Genomic DNA, 14,505 nt, shown 5'->3' with positions numbered 1-14,505 from the left:
GCATTCACCATATTTGTTGATCAAAACAGAAAGGCTCTGTGTCACACATCAATTCTGGTATACAGCAATTTCCATCAAATAAAAACATTATGGTGTGTCCTCATCCACCTTATCCACCGGATCTGGCATTGTGCGACTTCTGGCTCTTCCCCAAAGTCAAAATGATTCAGGACGTCGAGGCAGCCACAATAGCACAACTAAACACACTCACAAAAGAGAACTTCCAGAACTGCTTCCAAGTGCGGCAATAATGATGGAATAAGTGTGTCCAAAGCAAGAGGGAGTATTTTGAGGGGGATTAATGGCAATGTGTCTTTTACTGTAATAATTTTTTAAATTTGCCGTATTTTTTATCACACCTCATATTATTATCCCCATTTTGCAGACAAAGTTCAGTTACAGAGAGGTTAACTAACTTACCCAAAGTCACACAGTTCAGAAGTATATAAATGCAGACCCAGGATCCAAAACCACCGAGTTCAGCTCAGAGCCCAACCTCTCAACCACCATGGTGTGCTACCTCTCACTGCCTCTTCTGCTCTTCAGACAGACTGAGAATTGACCTGTCTTTCTTACCGGCTATCCCAGAAAAGCCTATTAATTCTTTGCAGCACAGTGTTCTAGATCGTTGCTGTCAATTGCAGAGATTTTGCTTTCAAGTTAAAGCAGAAGTCCTATCTTAAGAGGAAAATGACATGTCTAAGGTGATTAGTTAGAATGGATTAATCACATCTTGTGTCCATCTTCATAGATAAAGAGTTATGTCACTGAGGACATTCATGTATTTATTGTTTTAATTAAATGTGTTAAAAAGCACCTATTGTATGCCAGGACCTGGGCTTGATTCTGGGATAAGCACATAAAGATATGTCATCTCTAGGTAGTTTGAGCCTGGGAAGGAAAACCCATCCTCGGGATTATCTGTGGAGTCCTGGGCTACGATTCCTGCTGTATAAGGACATCATAGATGAGCTGTATTCCCATGGCTGGTTTAGAAGCTCCTGGATTACCACCAGTCACACTTCATATGCTGAGCAAGGCACCAGGGCCTGGTGGACTATTTGTCCTTCACAAACACTGAATCTGTTACAAGATGAAACAGAGAAAGGAACTGAGAGTATTTTATTAATACCAAGATACCAAACCCAATATAGATAACTAGTAGCTGAAATTGCAACCTGAATGGGGAGATGTGGGTAAAAAGGCTTTTCTTTTGAAGTGCTATTGTTAGCTGTTACAAAATTGCTGTATTTGAGCTTTTGCAAGTGTGTCTGTTCTTTTGCTACCCAATAATTATCTATTTGATGCAGATCTATATTTATTGGTTTGAAAAGATATTTGAGATTATATATTAGATAGATAGATAGATAGATAGATAGATAGATAGATAGATGATAGATAGATAGATAGATAGATAGATCCCTCAAGTTTTAAAGTAGTACACATTTTAACTTCATTTTTATCTTTTTAAAAATATATGTATTCACGCATACATTGATTTATATTTGATTTTTGTTCAGATAAAATTTCTCATGGATATAACCCCTCCAGTCCTCCTAAAATATGTATTGATTCTTTTAAAGTCCTTTGAGGGATAATAAAAGACATTATATATTTTTTCTTTTAATTTGGGAGAAAAATCTCTCCTTATTTATAAGTTCCAAAGTAATAGATTATTTCAGCTATTATATATTTTTGTGAACAGCAGAAACACTTAGTCCAGAAACTCTTACGGGTTCCAAGGTCAAAATATTTATTTGCTAACTGAGATGCTGTTTAAGATGCTTTTAATTCCTATAATAAAATAATTGATTATTAGAACAAATTGCATAGCAATAAGCTTAATTTCCTCATTCTCTTTCTACCCAAACATACACACATTTTTCAATAATTAATTTCTGAACCCATTGGTAATATCAACGTTACAACATGAAAATGTTGTATTATGTCCCTGGGTCAGCAATTCTGGCAGTGCCTCCTGTGTGTCTTCCTGAAATTGTCCTACAATCAGCATTTTTGAAAGGGGGCTTCTTTCTCCTTTGACAGACTTCACTGACACAAAAAATCATTGTTATTTATATTTTATTTTTTGCAAACCATAAAAACTGTCCTATTTGGAGGCTGCCAACCTTCTTAAATGTGTTCTTGCACGAATTCTCTCTGTATCTACAGATTAATTATTTAAACTGAATTATTTTACCTTTATTTCACTTTCCTGCTAACTGAGAGTTCATTTTGATCCCCATTCTATCCACACTCTTATGTATTCCAAGTTACTTCATGGTAGCTATTCCTTTCATAATAAAGGGAGACCACATGGGCATGTGTGCAGAAGTGGACAGGTGTGTGGGCAGTGAGGTCAGGGAAGGCAAGATTTTCTAAATGTAGTGAATTTTAAGATGCTGACTAATGCTGTTTCCCAGTTACAGGGGTGAATAAAGGTGAACTGGGGAATCTAAAAGTTTCCAACCCCACCCATTTTATAACCTATTCCTGACCAGACAACCATTTTTCAAGAAAACAAAAGAATGGTTGGAGAAGAAAAATGCTGAGATACTCTAGATGTACATTTTCTAAAACATATTCCTTTTATTTGTTAATTTTTTGCATAGCATGGACAGTGCTGTTTTATATATATTGAATATGGACAGGGTCTGAGGCAAACAGTGTTTTCCTTTTTCTGATTCCCAAAATAAAAGGCTTCAGACAGCTCTGGTAAACTTAACTGAAAGTCATGTTCATATCAGCTGGGAGTATTTCCTCCCACAGGTTGAAGAATACAGGCATAGTATATATTTCAGTTATTGCATATGTGCATCTGTTCTTCAAAAAATATGCCGTCCCATAATGTGATTTACAGTATTTTTAAATGAATTTTTTTAACCTCCCTTCTTGCCTTGTTTTATAATACAGAAATTTGTGTTGTTGTTACCTGGCTCCCTAAGCTTGGCATGTATAAAGGGGAATAGATGGAATAACCTTTCTTCATTGATTTGTGATGAAACTAACAGTGGTTGGTAATAGATTTTCATGAACCTCTTTTGAAATTTCATGAAGCTATGTACTGTCTCCCAAAGGGAAAAGTGCACAGAAATATAAATTTTTTCCATAAGATTTCAAGGAGTTCACACCCCTGAATATCATACATGAACCTTGATTTAAAATAGTGGCTCCAGAATAAATTTTGAAGCATATGACTCAAAGAGAACAAAGAGAATATTAGAGAGTGAATTGAAAATAAATTGTCCATAAAATAAACATACATGATTCCTGTGTTAGTGAGTTTCAACTGCACAACCGTTAACAATCTATCCAATTAAGAAATTAACTAAAATTATAAATCACAACTTAGGAGAGACAAAACAGAAGAAGGAAGAGGAGGAGGAGGACTATTTAAAATAAAATCGAATAACTTCCCTTAAATCTAATTCACGATTACAAGTATAAAACTGTACCCATGATCAAAAATCATGAAGTAGAAAATACTTAAAATTCATTGATTGCTCTTTTAACAAAGACTGTCAAAATAGCCCCCCCAATTTAAAAATGGTCAACCAACCAATAAATGTTCTAGTAGAGAACCATATTTTTGAAATTATTTTTTATTTTTTATTTTCACCCGAAAGAAAGGGGAGACACAATAGGGTCCATTACATCATTATGTCTGTGTTGTTAATAAATGAATTTACATTTTGCCCTTTTTTAAATGGCTAAGCCACCTTTCTAGTTACTTTGCTTTAGAAAACTTTCAAATCTCCAAACAATCATTTGTCTACACTAGAGCCTATAGGAAGACATGCTGATTGCTGGAAGGGCAGTAATCGTCCCCAGAAGGATTCTGAGTATAGAAGTTTACTCTCAACACCTGTGTCATTGAGCAAGGTCTAGCGTTATCCCCTAATGGGGACTTGCATGCTCAGTGTGGCCACACCCGCTTCGCAGAAGACCCAGCCTGGGTGGAGCCATCCTACCTGCCACAGCTCCTGCTCTGGCATCCACGTCACCCATCTTTACGTTTGGGTTTACAGTAGATGAGGTTGGGGTGGGAACCTACCTTCTGAATTTGTATTCCCTTTGACTCACTGGAATAGTTGTGATATCCTTCAAATCCAGATGTTAAATAGCACTTATTTTTTTAATAGTTGTTTTATAAAATCAGAAATCATCTACCTTCCCAGAAAATAAACTGGTTTAAATTCCTGCAAGAAACATTAGTGACATTCTAAGGTGCATTGCCGTATATGAAGGGACTGATTATCATTTGAGATATATCACCTAGATGTCTCTGTGTGACCCTGCCAGCTGATAACAACCATCCATGCAGGTTTGTCCACTGGGCCTGGTATCATAAAGCATCTCCCTTTTCCTTTCACTTTTAAAACTGTCGTAGGTTGGATAACAAATTGGTCACACTCCAAGTAACCCAATTATGTGGGGTCTGAAGGTGGGCTGATGGGACTGCAGAACTCAACACAAGGGATTAGAACAGTAGTTCCCGTGAAGAAAATCTGAGCAGTGGTACAGGAGAGGGGGCACAGTACAACATCTTTTTGCCTGCAAACTCCTAAGAGGCCATGGGGGTACACCTCTAAAATTATGAAATGAAATATTGAACTTCAAAGATCCAGTCTCCTCATCTCATAAATGATGAAATTGGGACCCAAAAAGAGGACAATTGACTTATCTAATATCCAACAGCCAGTTAATGTTCTCATGGAGACTCAAGCTCAAGCTTCCCTGTGTTTGCCCAATGAATTTCTAGTTTATCTTGTCATCTCCTCATTTTGTCCAGGACATGGTGACATAAAAAGAAATTAGGGCCTTCTTAAAAAATCAGCCTGTGTGTCCTTATTAGAGACCATTTGATTGCTTACATGCTCCCTCACCCCTCTCATTGTCCTACCCCTGTCTTGGCCTGGTAGCTGTGATGTGCACAGCAGGGTGACCCCACTGGAGTACTCGTGGACTTGTGCTAAATCATCTGGAACTGGAAAATCCCTTTAACTGGTTCCAGGAGTGAGTGACTCAAATTCTCTGTTTCCCAACCCCCAGAGTTTTTTATATCCTGAATTGTGTCCATTTATGCTTCACAATCACTGACTGAAGGCATCCAGCTGTGCAGGTTGGGCACATAGTAGGCCTCCTAGTGCGGTCTCTTGATGATGATGTTCAGCTTAACAATGTCAGCTGGGGAATCAGCAGTCCTGCATCACAAAGGCCTGCTCCTCTGGGTCAGCCAGGTCACTAGCTCTCAGGTTGGAAAATATGTATTCTGGTAGCCAATGTCATAGGCTCTTTGGGGTTAAGCTGTGTGTCTGAACTGAAATCATGACTATGCCATAACTCTATTTGCTTCTTCTCCTTCAGTAGCATCACCCAGTAGCATCTCAGTCCTGAGTCACCATCAATCCCTCCCCGACTGTTGCTCCATTGGGGGACGGGAGCTGAGGACTTAGCCAATAGGTTCTCACCCTAATGACATCTATCAAGACCTAAAACATGATGCAGAAGAAAAAAGTCATTAGACGAAATGAAAAGTTAACAGACAAAATGACCCTGCAATTGCTAGACTTCCTTTGTTGTTTTCTTTGTAGCATTTTATTTCATTTTTTTGATGTTGGTTTATATCCAATTGCATATCAAACCAGCATCTCTTCTACATGCAAGGCATCTAGTTTGGCTTCACTGAATATCACTCAGAAAATGGGGTGGAAAATTGTTTGTTGTGGTCATTCCTGAGCTTCCCTCTCTCATTTTGGAGACTGTGTTAAAACAAAAAAAATTGAAATATTTTATATAAATTTTACATAAGCAGATATTTCTGCTTAAGCAATTTGGTTACCAAATGATCTCAGTGAACTCAGGGAGCTCTAAATAAACATATTTTCTTTAATAAAAAAAACTCAGTTGAAAAGTTATAATGATATGAATTCTTCTCTGTGAGAGAAGTGTCGAGACTTACAATTAATTCTATTTCCTTGTCCCACCCAGAGAGTGACATTTCGTAATTTATCACTAGCCAATATATTTTGTTAAATCCAGTACTGTTGTGTTTTATTGTCCTGCCAAACAGGGCCTTTCCTGTCCCTGAACCCCGCTGTGACGGTCGTCGTTGTCAGTGGTGTTGGTGTTGTGTGTGGTTTGCTGCATGGCAGTGTGTTGGTCAATTGACCCATGTGTAAACTGATGTACCACTGGTGTTTTAACACTGTGTCTCTGTAACTGTTTGCGCTGCTAGCTGCTACACTGAAGCAACCATGCTGTTCTCAAGGCAGTCTACCCTTGATGATTTAGATGGACCAGAAACTGTTCCTAAAACAAGTGAGCGTGCTCGACCTAGGCTCCGTAAAATGCTCAGCTTGGATATGTCCTCCTCATCAGCTGACAGTGGCAGTTTAGCATCAAGGTGCTTAACTTGTGCATGCTTTGTTCCATAATTTTATCATCTTTTTCCCCTTTGTGTCACTGCAAATATAAGTTTTTGTGATGTATGTTTTCCTTTTATTTTTTTTTTTTAAGAATTTGCATGAATAACCAAAGCATAACCACCATCCTTTCTGGGACATAACTGGTCGTTCCCAGGACAGCATTTATTAAACTAACTGCTCTTTAGTTTTTGTCTGTTAGGAGTTTCTTTAAAAACCTTATTATAAACATTGTCTTCCATTTTGTAAGTATTTTACACGTTTCACTTTCAAAGAAAAAGCATGTTTCTTCCTTGATTGAGAGCTCATGTAGGCAGTCCTCACAGGGGAAATGTGTCAGGAAAGGTAAAAAAATTATTCCCATGATTTCATCAAAAGACAAATGCAGTAGGAAAAAAATCCAAAAATCAGTAATAATGGTCCTTTTTAATTGATACAGAATAAATCTGTCCATGTTTTATATACATAACTGACATAAAAGTCAGAATATATTTTACCATTGTTCTTTTTAAAAGAACATTATTATGCAGAATATATCATGTTTGTAGACCGTAACTTGTTTTGTTTGGAAAAGATTACTTTGGGCTTAAGTTTTCTCATTAAATTCTACCATAAAATAGCAATCACTTGGAAATGAAATTATTTGCATAAAGTCCAAAAGTTCTTTTTTGAGTTGCCTTTAATGATCAGCAGGGGCACAGAAGCATCAGCAACATTGTGCTTATCCTGACACCAAAATAACCCAATCCAAAACTAATTTCAATTTTGGCAGATTAGAGGTTTGTTCACTTCCTTTTGTTGGCAGCTATGTATCTTAATAGAGTGCTGCAGTATGCTGGAGTCTGGCAATGATGGGAATGCCTTGGCCATTTGAGATGTCCTCTGGCAGACACTTGCTATGCCATTCCACTTTGTTGATTTCTGAAGGTACCAAGATTTGTTGAATCTCTTCAGGGCCAGACCAGATCCAAAACCATAGAAAGAGTGCCTGTCATTGGATAGAATGTAACCAGAAGTTAGAACTAGTGTGGGGCTGGCTCCAGTGGTCTGAAAATTCCCTGGGATGATCAATTTAATGGCCTTCCTAGGAGACTATGTCTAATTGAGATAAGTCTTAGCAAAAAGCTGGTTTGGCTTGGCATTCCAAGAGCCTTCTACATGATGTACATACTTAGGGTCAAAGCCATAGCAATATTAAACACTTGACCGGGAACCAAGAACACATGCAAATTTGGTTCTTCAGTCTCAGGGCTCAGCCAACACTCATCCATTCATTCATTTATTCGTTGACATGTCTACACCAGTGTTGATGACAAGAAAAATAAGTACAATCTGTGCATTTGAGAATCTCAGTGTTTTTGGACCTAGCTGCCCAGGTAGGCCATTGAGATAACTGCATATTTCAGAGTCTAACAAAGTATAGCTCTATATCTACAGATTCCATATAACCAGATAACTTTTGTTTCTCTCCCCTTTGGGGACTGGATTCTCTGATGTAGACAAAATTAAAAGGCATGCCATGAATTTCACTGGTGTGGCTTCTCTATTTTCATTTCCAACTTTTCCTGCATGGACCTGGCAAGGAAAGTCAGAAGATAAAACATTAAAAGAAGAAGAGGAGAGATGCAAGAGAAAAGAACAGGATGCCAAAAAGAGAGAATGAAGAGAAGGGTAGAGAGCCGATGGGAAGTGAATGCTAGAAGGGGAGCTGACAGAAGAACGTCAATTAAAGTAGTTGGGAGGAGAGAGAGCAAGAGTGAACGCTGAGGGTGGACAAGCAGCCCCAAGGAGAGATCACAGGGGGAAGAGAAAATTGTGGGTGTTTCCTTCTGTAAACAAAGAGCTCCTTGGGAGATGTTTGGGAATTGGAGAGATGGTGAAATTTTAGTCAAATGTAATAAGTGCCAATAAGAAAAAGGCAAATGATGGAAAAACAGGAAGAAAGAATAAATATTAAAGAAGTGTGCCATTTTTTTTTAATAAAGCGTGAAGTTGTTCAGCCAATATTTTATCATTTCTATCCTTCTCTTCTGGATCGGGGTGGGTCCCTTGCACAAGATTGAGATTAGAGTTTATCTTGGTCAACATCAACAGACCCAAACTGGCAAGACTTCTTTCTCATTTGCATATGCACCCTACTTTATATATAGATAATGGTAGGTATGCTATGCTATGTCTTGATTTGGAGATAAACAATGGAACCCATGGCTGTGGATTTTGATATGCTTTTTAAAACCTCTGTGCATAGTTGGGTTTAGCAACTTGTGAGATATGTTGACTTACTCTGGTTTTCAACTGGGTGTGTGCACCGCCAGCTTTTGCATTTGAGAGGCTGCTGTTTTCAGTCTCTGCAGACCAGATGTGAATCTCGCGAAGGAACAAAGCAGGTAGAATGCACGGAGGTGAGATGGGGTATTTAATTTTCTCACACACATTGATGTTTTTATTTGGGAGTGCTGAGAAGTTTTCTTGAGAATTTGGAGGGATTCCAAGGAACTGTATGCTAAGACAAGTGTCTGTGTGCGTCCCTTTCTCCTAACAGCGAGCCCACGCAGTGCACCATGCTATACTCGCGCCAGGGGACCACAGAAACCATAGAAGAGGTGGAGACGGAGCAAGACGAGGAGGTGGGAGTCAGGGACACTGACGATGAGGGCGGTGAGGCCACATTGGATGCAGGGCCAGAGGGACCCGAAGAGGAGGAGGAAGAGGAGGAAGTGGAAGAGGAAGACGTGGAGGAGGCAGAGGAGACGGAAGAATCCGAGGAGGCCAGCCTCACCCCTGACACTGAGCTGCCACAGTACTCCACCGAGGAGGGCGATGTGGAGGTCCCACCGTCCTACAGCAAGGCGGTCAGTTTTGAGCGCCTGTCCTTCGGCTCCAGAGATGACTCTGGGAGCCCCAGCCGCATGGCGGTCAGCCCCGACGACAGCCGTTCCGACAGGCTGGAGTCCAGTATCTTACCACCCCTGACTCACGAGCTGACTGCCAGTGAGCTGCTGCTGAACAAGTAAGAGTCCGCTGGCTGCTTGAAGGTGGAGCTGGGGGTCAGCGCTTCCATGTGCTGTGGTTGTGGGTAGAGAAACTCACATATTAAAAATACCCACCTAGATATTTACAGCTAGCAGATACTATTTTCATTACTGCAAATACAAAGCTTCAGGTCTTCTATCACTAAATGGTAGAATTAGCAGAAGCTTTCAATAGACGCCGTGCTCACATTTCTCTCTGTAATAAAAATGTAGGTTGTTTCCACAAGAAATCTGGGGAAATAGGAAACGAGGAAGGACAGGAGGGATCATGCAAAATGGAAAAAAGTAATTTGGAGAAATGAAGACAAATTTATTGTCCTGTTGTTTACTTAAACAGGATGTTCCATGACGATGAGCTTGAAGAGTCAGAAAAATTCTACGTTGACCAGCCCAGGTTCTTGCTGTTGTTCTATGCCATGTACAACACTCTGGTGGCCCGCTCAGAAATGGTGTGCTATTTTGTCATCATCCTCAACCACATGGTCTCTGCCTCCATGATCACCCTCGTGCTCCCCATTCTCATCTTCCTCTGGGCCATGCTGTCTGTCCCAAGGCCCAGCAGACGGTTCTGGATGATGGCCATCGTCTACACAGAGGTAGGGCTTGGGTGGAACCTTCAGTCTAGGTGGGCCTGCCCTGACTCCAGGTAGTTTCACACAGAACAATCAGTTAGATGGCTATTCTTGGATAGACAAATGAGTATAACTAACAGTTATCTAATGCTGGTAATTTTATATATCTTTTCACATTTCACACCTCACACAAGACAGCTGCTACTATCATTCCTATTTAACAGATAAGGAACCAGCTGTTAGTGAGACTAAAGGCCCAAAGTTACCCAGCTGGTGAGTGTTAGGGCAGACGCCTGAAGCCTGGTTGTCTGTCTTATAATATTAACCACTGAGATATTAACAGTGCTATGCAGATCTAAACATAGTGTCTGGAGCCTGTGGATATCGTTTGAGTGGATACTGAATTAAACAATACAGTAAGCACTTTGACTATAGTTTGATGCAATATGAATATTTTCCATTTTTGAGCCTAAAAGCCAGTTTCCACACCTCAAAACACAAAGGTATATAATGACCCACTTAAAAATCTGAATAACAAAAATTGTGAATTGCCAGCCCATTTCCATCACTTGTGCGAGTACAAGAGACACTCTGACCAATTGTATGGACCTGCTTTTTTATTCTATTAAATATATAGAAGATCACGAATTCCCATTGCAAACATAAAATTGAATATATAGATGATGTATTACAGAATTGTACACCTGAAACCTAAGTAACTTTACTAACAATTGTCACCCCAATAAAGTCTAATTTAAAAAAAGAAAAGAAAAGGGAGCTCTATAGACTTTGTGCCTTGGGATATCATAGTTCTTTGTGTTAGGTTTGTGAAGAAGGCTAATTTTCTTACCTGGCTCATGAGAAAAGGTTTTCACCAATAATGGTACTGTAATTGCTTCTTAAATTATAATACTTGTGATTGATGTTAGAATCTAGAAATTTTGCAGGTTTATGAATAATTCAACAGTAAAAGCAAAGTTATATGTTAAATCATATCAAAATTATTCAGCTTAAAGTATTAATGTCATGTATCTTATTTCCATAATAGAAATAAAAGATGAAAAGCCAAATATTACTTTAAATAGCTTGTACATCACAATCTGCCAAAATAATTGTTCTTAAATATTACTTCCATTACATCACTTTGTTATGCAGGATATAAATGATTCCTTATTTGGGGAATGGGTACGTTCTCTAACACCTCTGTAGGAGGGATTTTCTCACCTAGGAATAAAGTATGAACAGGTACTGAGAATGTGGAAAACGGAACAAGAGCTGGTTATACACAGCTTTCATCTTAAAAATAAAATCTTCCTGGTTGAGTAAACTTGGATTCTCCATTTTTTCTGTCACACTGAGGAATGAAGAAGTAGGAAATTGTTGTTAAAGAAGTAGGAAGTTGATGTTAATTCACTCCACGATGTGGACTATGTGCCAAAACCCAAGAACTCAGGATGAAAACACAAAAGAAAAAAAAAAAAAAAAGAGAAAAAATAAGCAGTTTCTGTTTCTCAATGGCTCACAGTCTAATGTGGTAGACAGATATGTGTAAACAAAGAATTGCCCTACAATTGATACAAACCTTCGTTAGAGACTATACAAGACTTAGATAGAGGCTGTGTCTCGTGCAGCCTGGTGGGTGGAGAGAGGTTAGATATCACGGTAACTTCTCAGTGAAAGAGAACTTAGAGCTGAGTCTTAAGGCATGAGTGTAAAATCACCAAAGGAAGAATAACAAAGAGCTAGATTAGGAATAATCCATGAAAAGAAGCAAAGGCATAAGACAAAGAAACAAAGGCATAAGACAAACCTGGCAAGTGCTAAGAATGACAGGTGGCTTATGATAGAAGGCAGGCTGCAAGTGGAGAGTGCAGCAGATTGAGTTTGGGAATGTCAACAGGGTTTATGCTTAGGACTTATCCCCTTGGACTGAAGGATTTGAACAAGGGCATGACTCAATCAGTTTTGTGTTTTTGCAAGTTTTTATACAGAATGAATGTGGAGGCATGGAGACCAAGTAGGAAATGATTTTAGCTGTCTGGGTGAGAAGTAATAGGGTCTGAATGCAGTGACAATGAGGTTGATGATAAGTGGGTGAATGAGGTTTTAGTAATTGACTAAAACTGGTTGGCGTGTGAGGGAGAAAGGGAGAAGGAAGGATGAGCATTTGGTATGTAGAGATGCCGTCCACTAAGAAGAGAAACACAGGACGGTTCTTTGCAGAAGCTTGACTAAGAAGGTGCTAGAGGAGAAGAGCTAAAGGGAGACTCTAGGTCAAGAGAGGACTTTTGAATGTATTTTTTATTGATCAATTATATGTTACAATGAACTCCTGATGATATAGACATTAGAGGTATGCTTATATGAAACCCATCAATTATCTCATTTGTCTGTCTACCTCAACAAACCACTTCTCTACAGCATTTATACCCTGAACTAGTTACCGACACAACTGGACAGTTTGTTAAACTTATTTGTATTTCTTCTTGAGAAGAAATTTCAATGAGCAATATAGTAGTGAGAAAAAAGAGATTGGAGTAAAGTAAAAATTGTGTACATCAAAACTGTGTGATATGTTCATAAAGATTACCAATTACAGCAATATATAAAATATAAACAAATAAATATTATTCTGTCAATTTTTCCTAATTACCATGCTTTAATAGCAGCATAATTATATAAATATAAATTAAATCAGTATAAATTAACCAACTAACTTAAGGAAATCATTTAAGCAGTGTCATGAGTAACCTGACTGGCCCTGATATATCTACTATCAAAGGCATTTGTGAGGGTAAGATATAGCCCTTGTTCTAAAGTCAATGCTCTGTAAAAATAATAATGTTATTATTCCACATAATTCTGTGTATTCCTATGATCAAAACTGTGAAATTGATTTTTTAAATGTTTTATATTGCTGTTTCTCTTATATAACTATTCTTAAAAGGAGTAATTTTTTTTTTTTCTATCGTCTGTGTGCAGGTGACAATTGTGGTCAAGTATTTCTTCCAATTTGGGTTTTTTCCCTGGAATAAGAATGTGGAATTGAACAAGGATAAACCGTACCATCCACCTAATATCATAGGTGTGGAAAAGAAAGAAGGCTATGTTCTTTATGATCTCATTCAGCTCCTGGCTCTTTTCTTCCATCGATCAATTCTGAAGGTACTGCCCATTAACAGTTACCCAGCACATGTTGATAATTGCAGCCCCTGTAATACTCCTGGAGAATGTGAACATTAGGATTGGTGACAGTGCTGAGGGGACAGTGGGTGGCATCTACCTGTATGCTCTCTTAAAAAACAAACAAACACACACACTGAAAAACAGTTATATTCATTTAGTGGACGTTTTCTCCAACACTGTACTCAATAATGGAATTTGTAATAAATCTGGGAGAATATTTCCCCATAGTTCTACCCTGGGTTGAACATATAGTAACTAGTCCACATTTGTGGGAATTGCTTGAATGGCATACAATATCTTAATGCCTGATATGCTAAATTCTACTCCTAGTTTAAGCCAGAACATCAGACCTATAATTTGGGGTGGATCATATTGCCTCTTATCTCCATCCCAATCTCTGCCTATCTTCTTCTAGCAGCGTTGTTTTATTGGGTAGTTTCTTGTCATGAAACCATTAGCTTTGGTGAGAGATCATACATTAAATAGTCTGGTGAAGCCAGTGCTTTGCTTTCCGTAAGCTTATTGTTAAGAAAGCCATTTATCACACTGCTTTGGGGAGACATGATTACAGGATGACCTGTCTCAGGTTCAGTAACTCTCGTCATCCTGAGCAACTATGTGGGTTTTTCCTTCTTGTATCCTGTGAACTATAAGCTAAGCTTGTATGTATTTAAAATATGCTACTCAATGATAAAAATTAGAAATTATTGTATCACACACATTTTGTGTGTTGATGTGCCTATGGTCACAACCTTACTTCTCTTCCTTTAACCTTGTCTCCTTTTATAAAATATTTTAAATTTATTTTATCAAGTAGTATCTTTATTAGTTCCTTTTTAGAATAGGCTTGACTTATGTTAATACTATATATATTATACACTCATATACATATATGCACTCATACCTATGTAACAGGGTGTTCAACTTCTGTCCTACTCAATGGGCTATTTCAAACTGGGTTCATCTTCATATACCTTTGGTCAAGATCTTCACTCTATCTTTTGTCACCTTGCAAAGTACCCAAGTCCCGAACCTTCCATTTGGGGGAGTCTTCTTGGGACATTGGGTTGTGGTATGTTATCTGAGGACAGCAGTTAACCAAAACTGAATTTGCCCAAATACTCCAGTTCTTCTGATGAATATGTTAATTACCTGAGTTAATCCAATTTATTGATTATTGTTAGGAGTATATTAATAAATGTATTAATCTTATTGTTTTAGTTCTATAAATTAGTTTAAATTTCAGCATGTAGAGAAACAGAAACTCATAGACACAGACAATAGTTTAGT

At 38.3% G+C, this 14,505-nt stretch overlaps 1 protein-coding gene across 4 annotated transcripts in view; it reads left to right on the top strand.

Moving 5' to 3' along the window:
- The window catches only part of PIEZO2 (piezo type mechanosensitive ion channel component 2), a 436,624-nt gene that overhangs the window by 391,395 nt on the left and 30,724 nt on the right, over window positions 1-14,505 (top strand). For 3 of the 4 annotated variants that reach the window (XM_074340379.1, XM_074340380.1, XM_074340377.1), the window contains 4 exons: window positions 6,239-6,406; window positions 8,968-9,435; window positions 9,795-10,053; window positions 13,012-13,194. In XM_074340379.1, coding sequence (XP_074196480.1) covers window positions 6,239-6,406; window positions 8,968-9,435; window positions 9,795-10,053; window positions 13,012-13,194 — 1,078 coding nt within the window. The remainder of the gene's footprint in view (window positions 1-6,238; window positions 6,407-8,967; window positions 9,436-9,794; window positions 10,054-13,011; window positions 13,195-14,505) is intronic. The other variant, XM_019713452.2, reaches the window with a different exon arrangement.

Source organism: Rhinolophus sinicus, linkage group LG09 (genome assembly GCF_036562045.2).
Source record: "Rhinolophus sinicus isolate RSC01 linkage group LG09, ASM3656204v1, whole genome shotgun sequence".
Lineage (NCBI taxonomy): Eukaryota > Metazoa > Chordata > Mammalia > Chiroptera > Rhinolophidae > Rhinolophus > Rhinolophus sinicus.
This window is presented reverse-complemented; position numbering and strand designations above follow the sequence as displayed.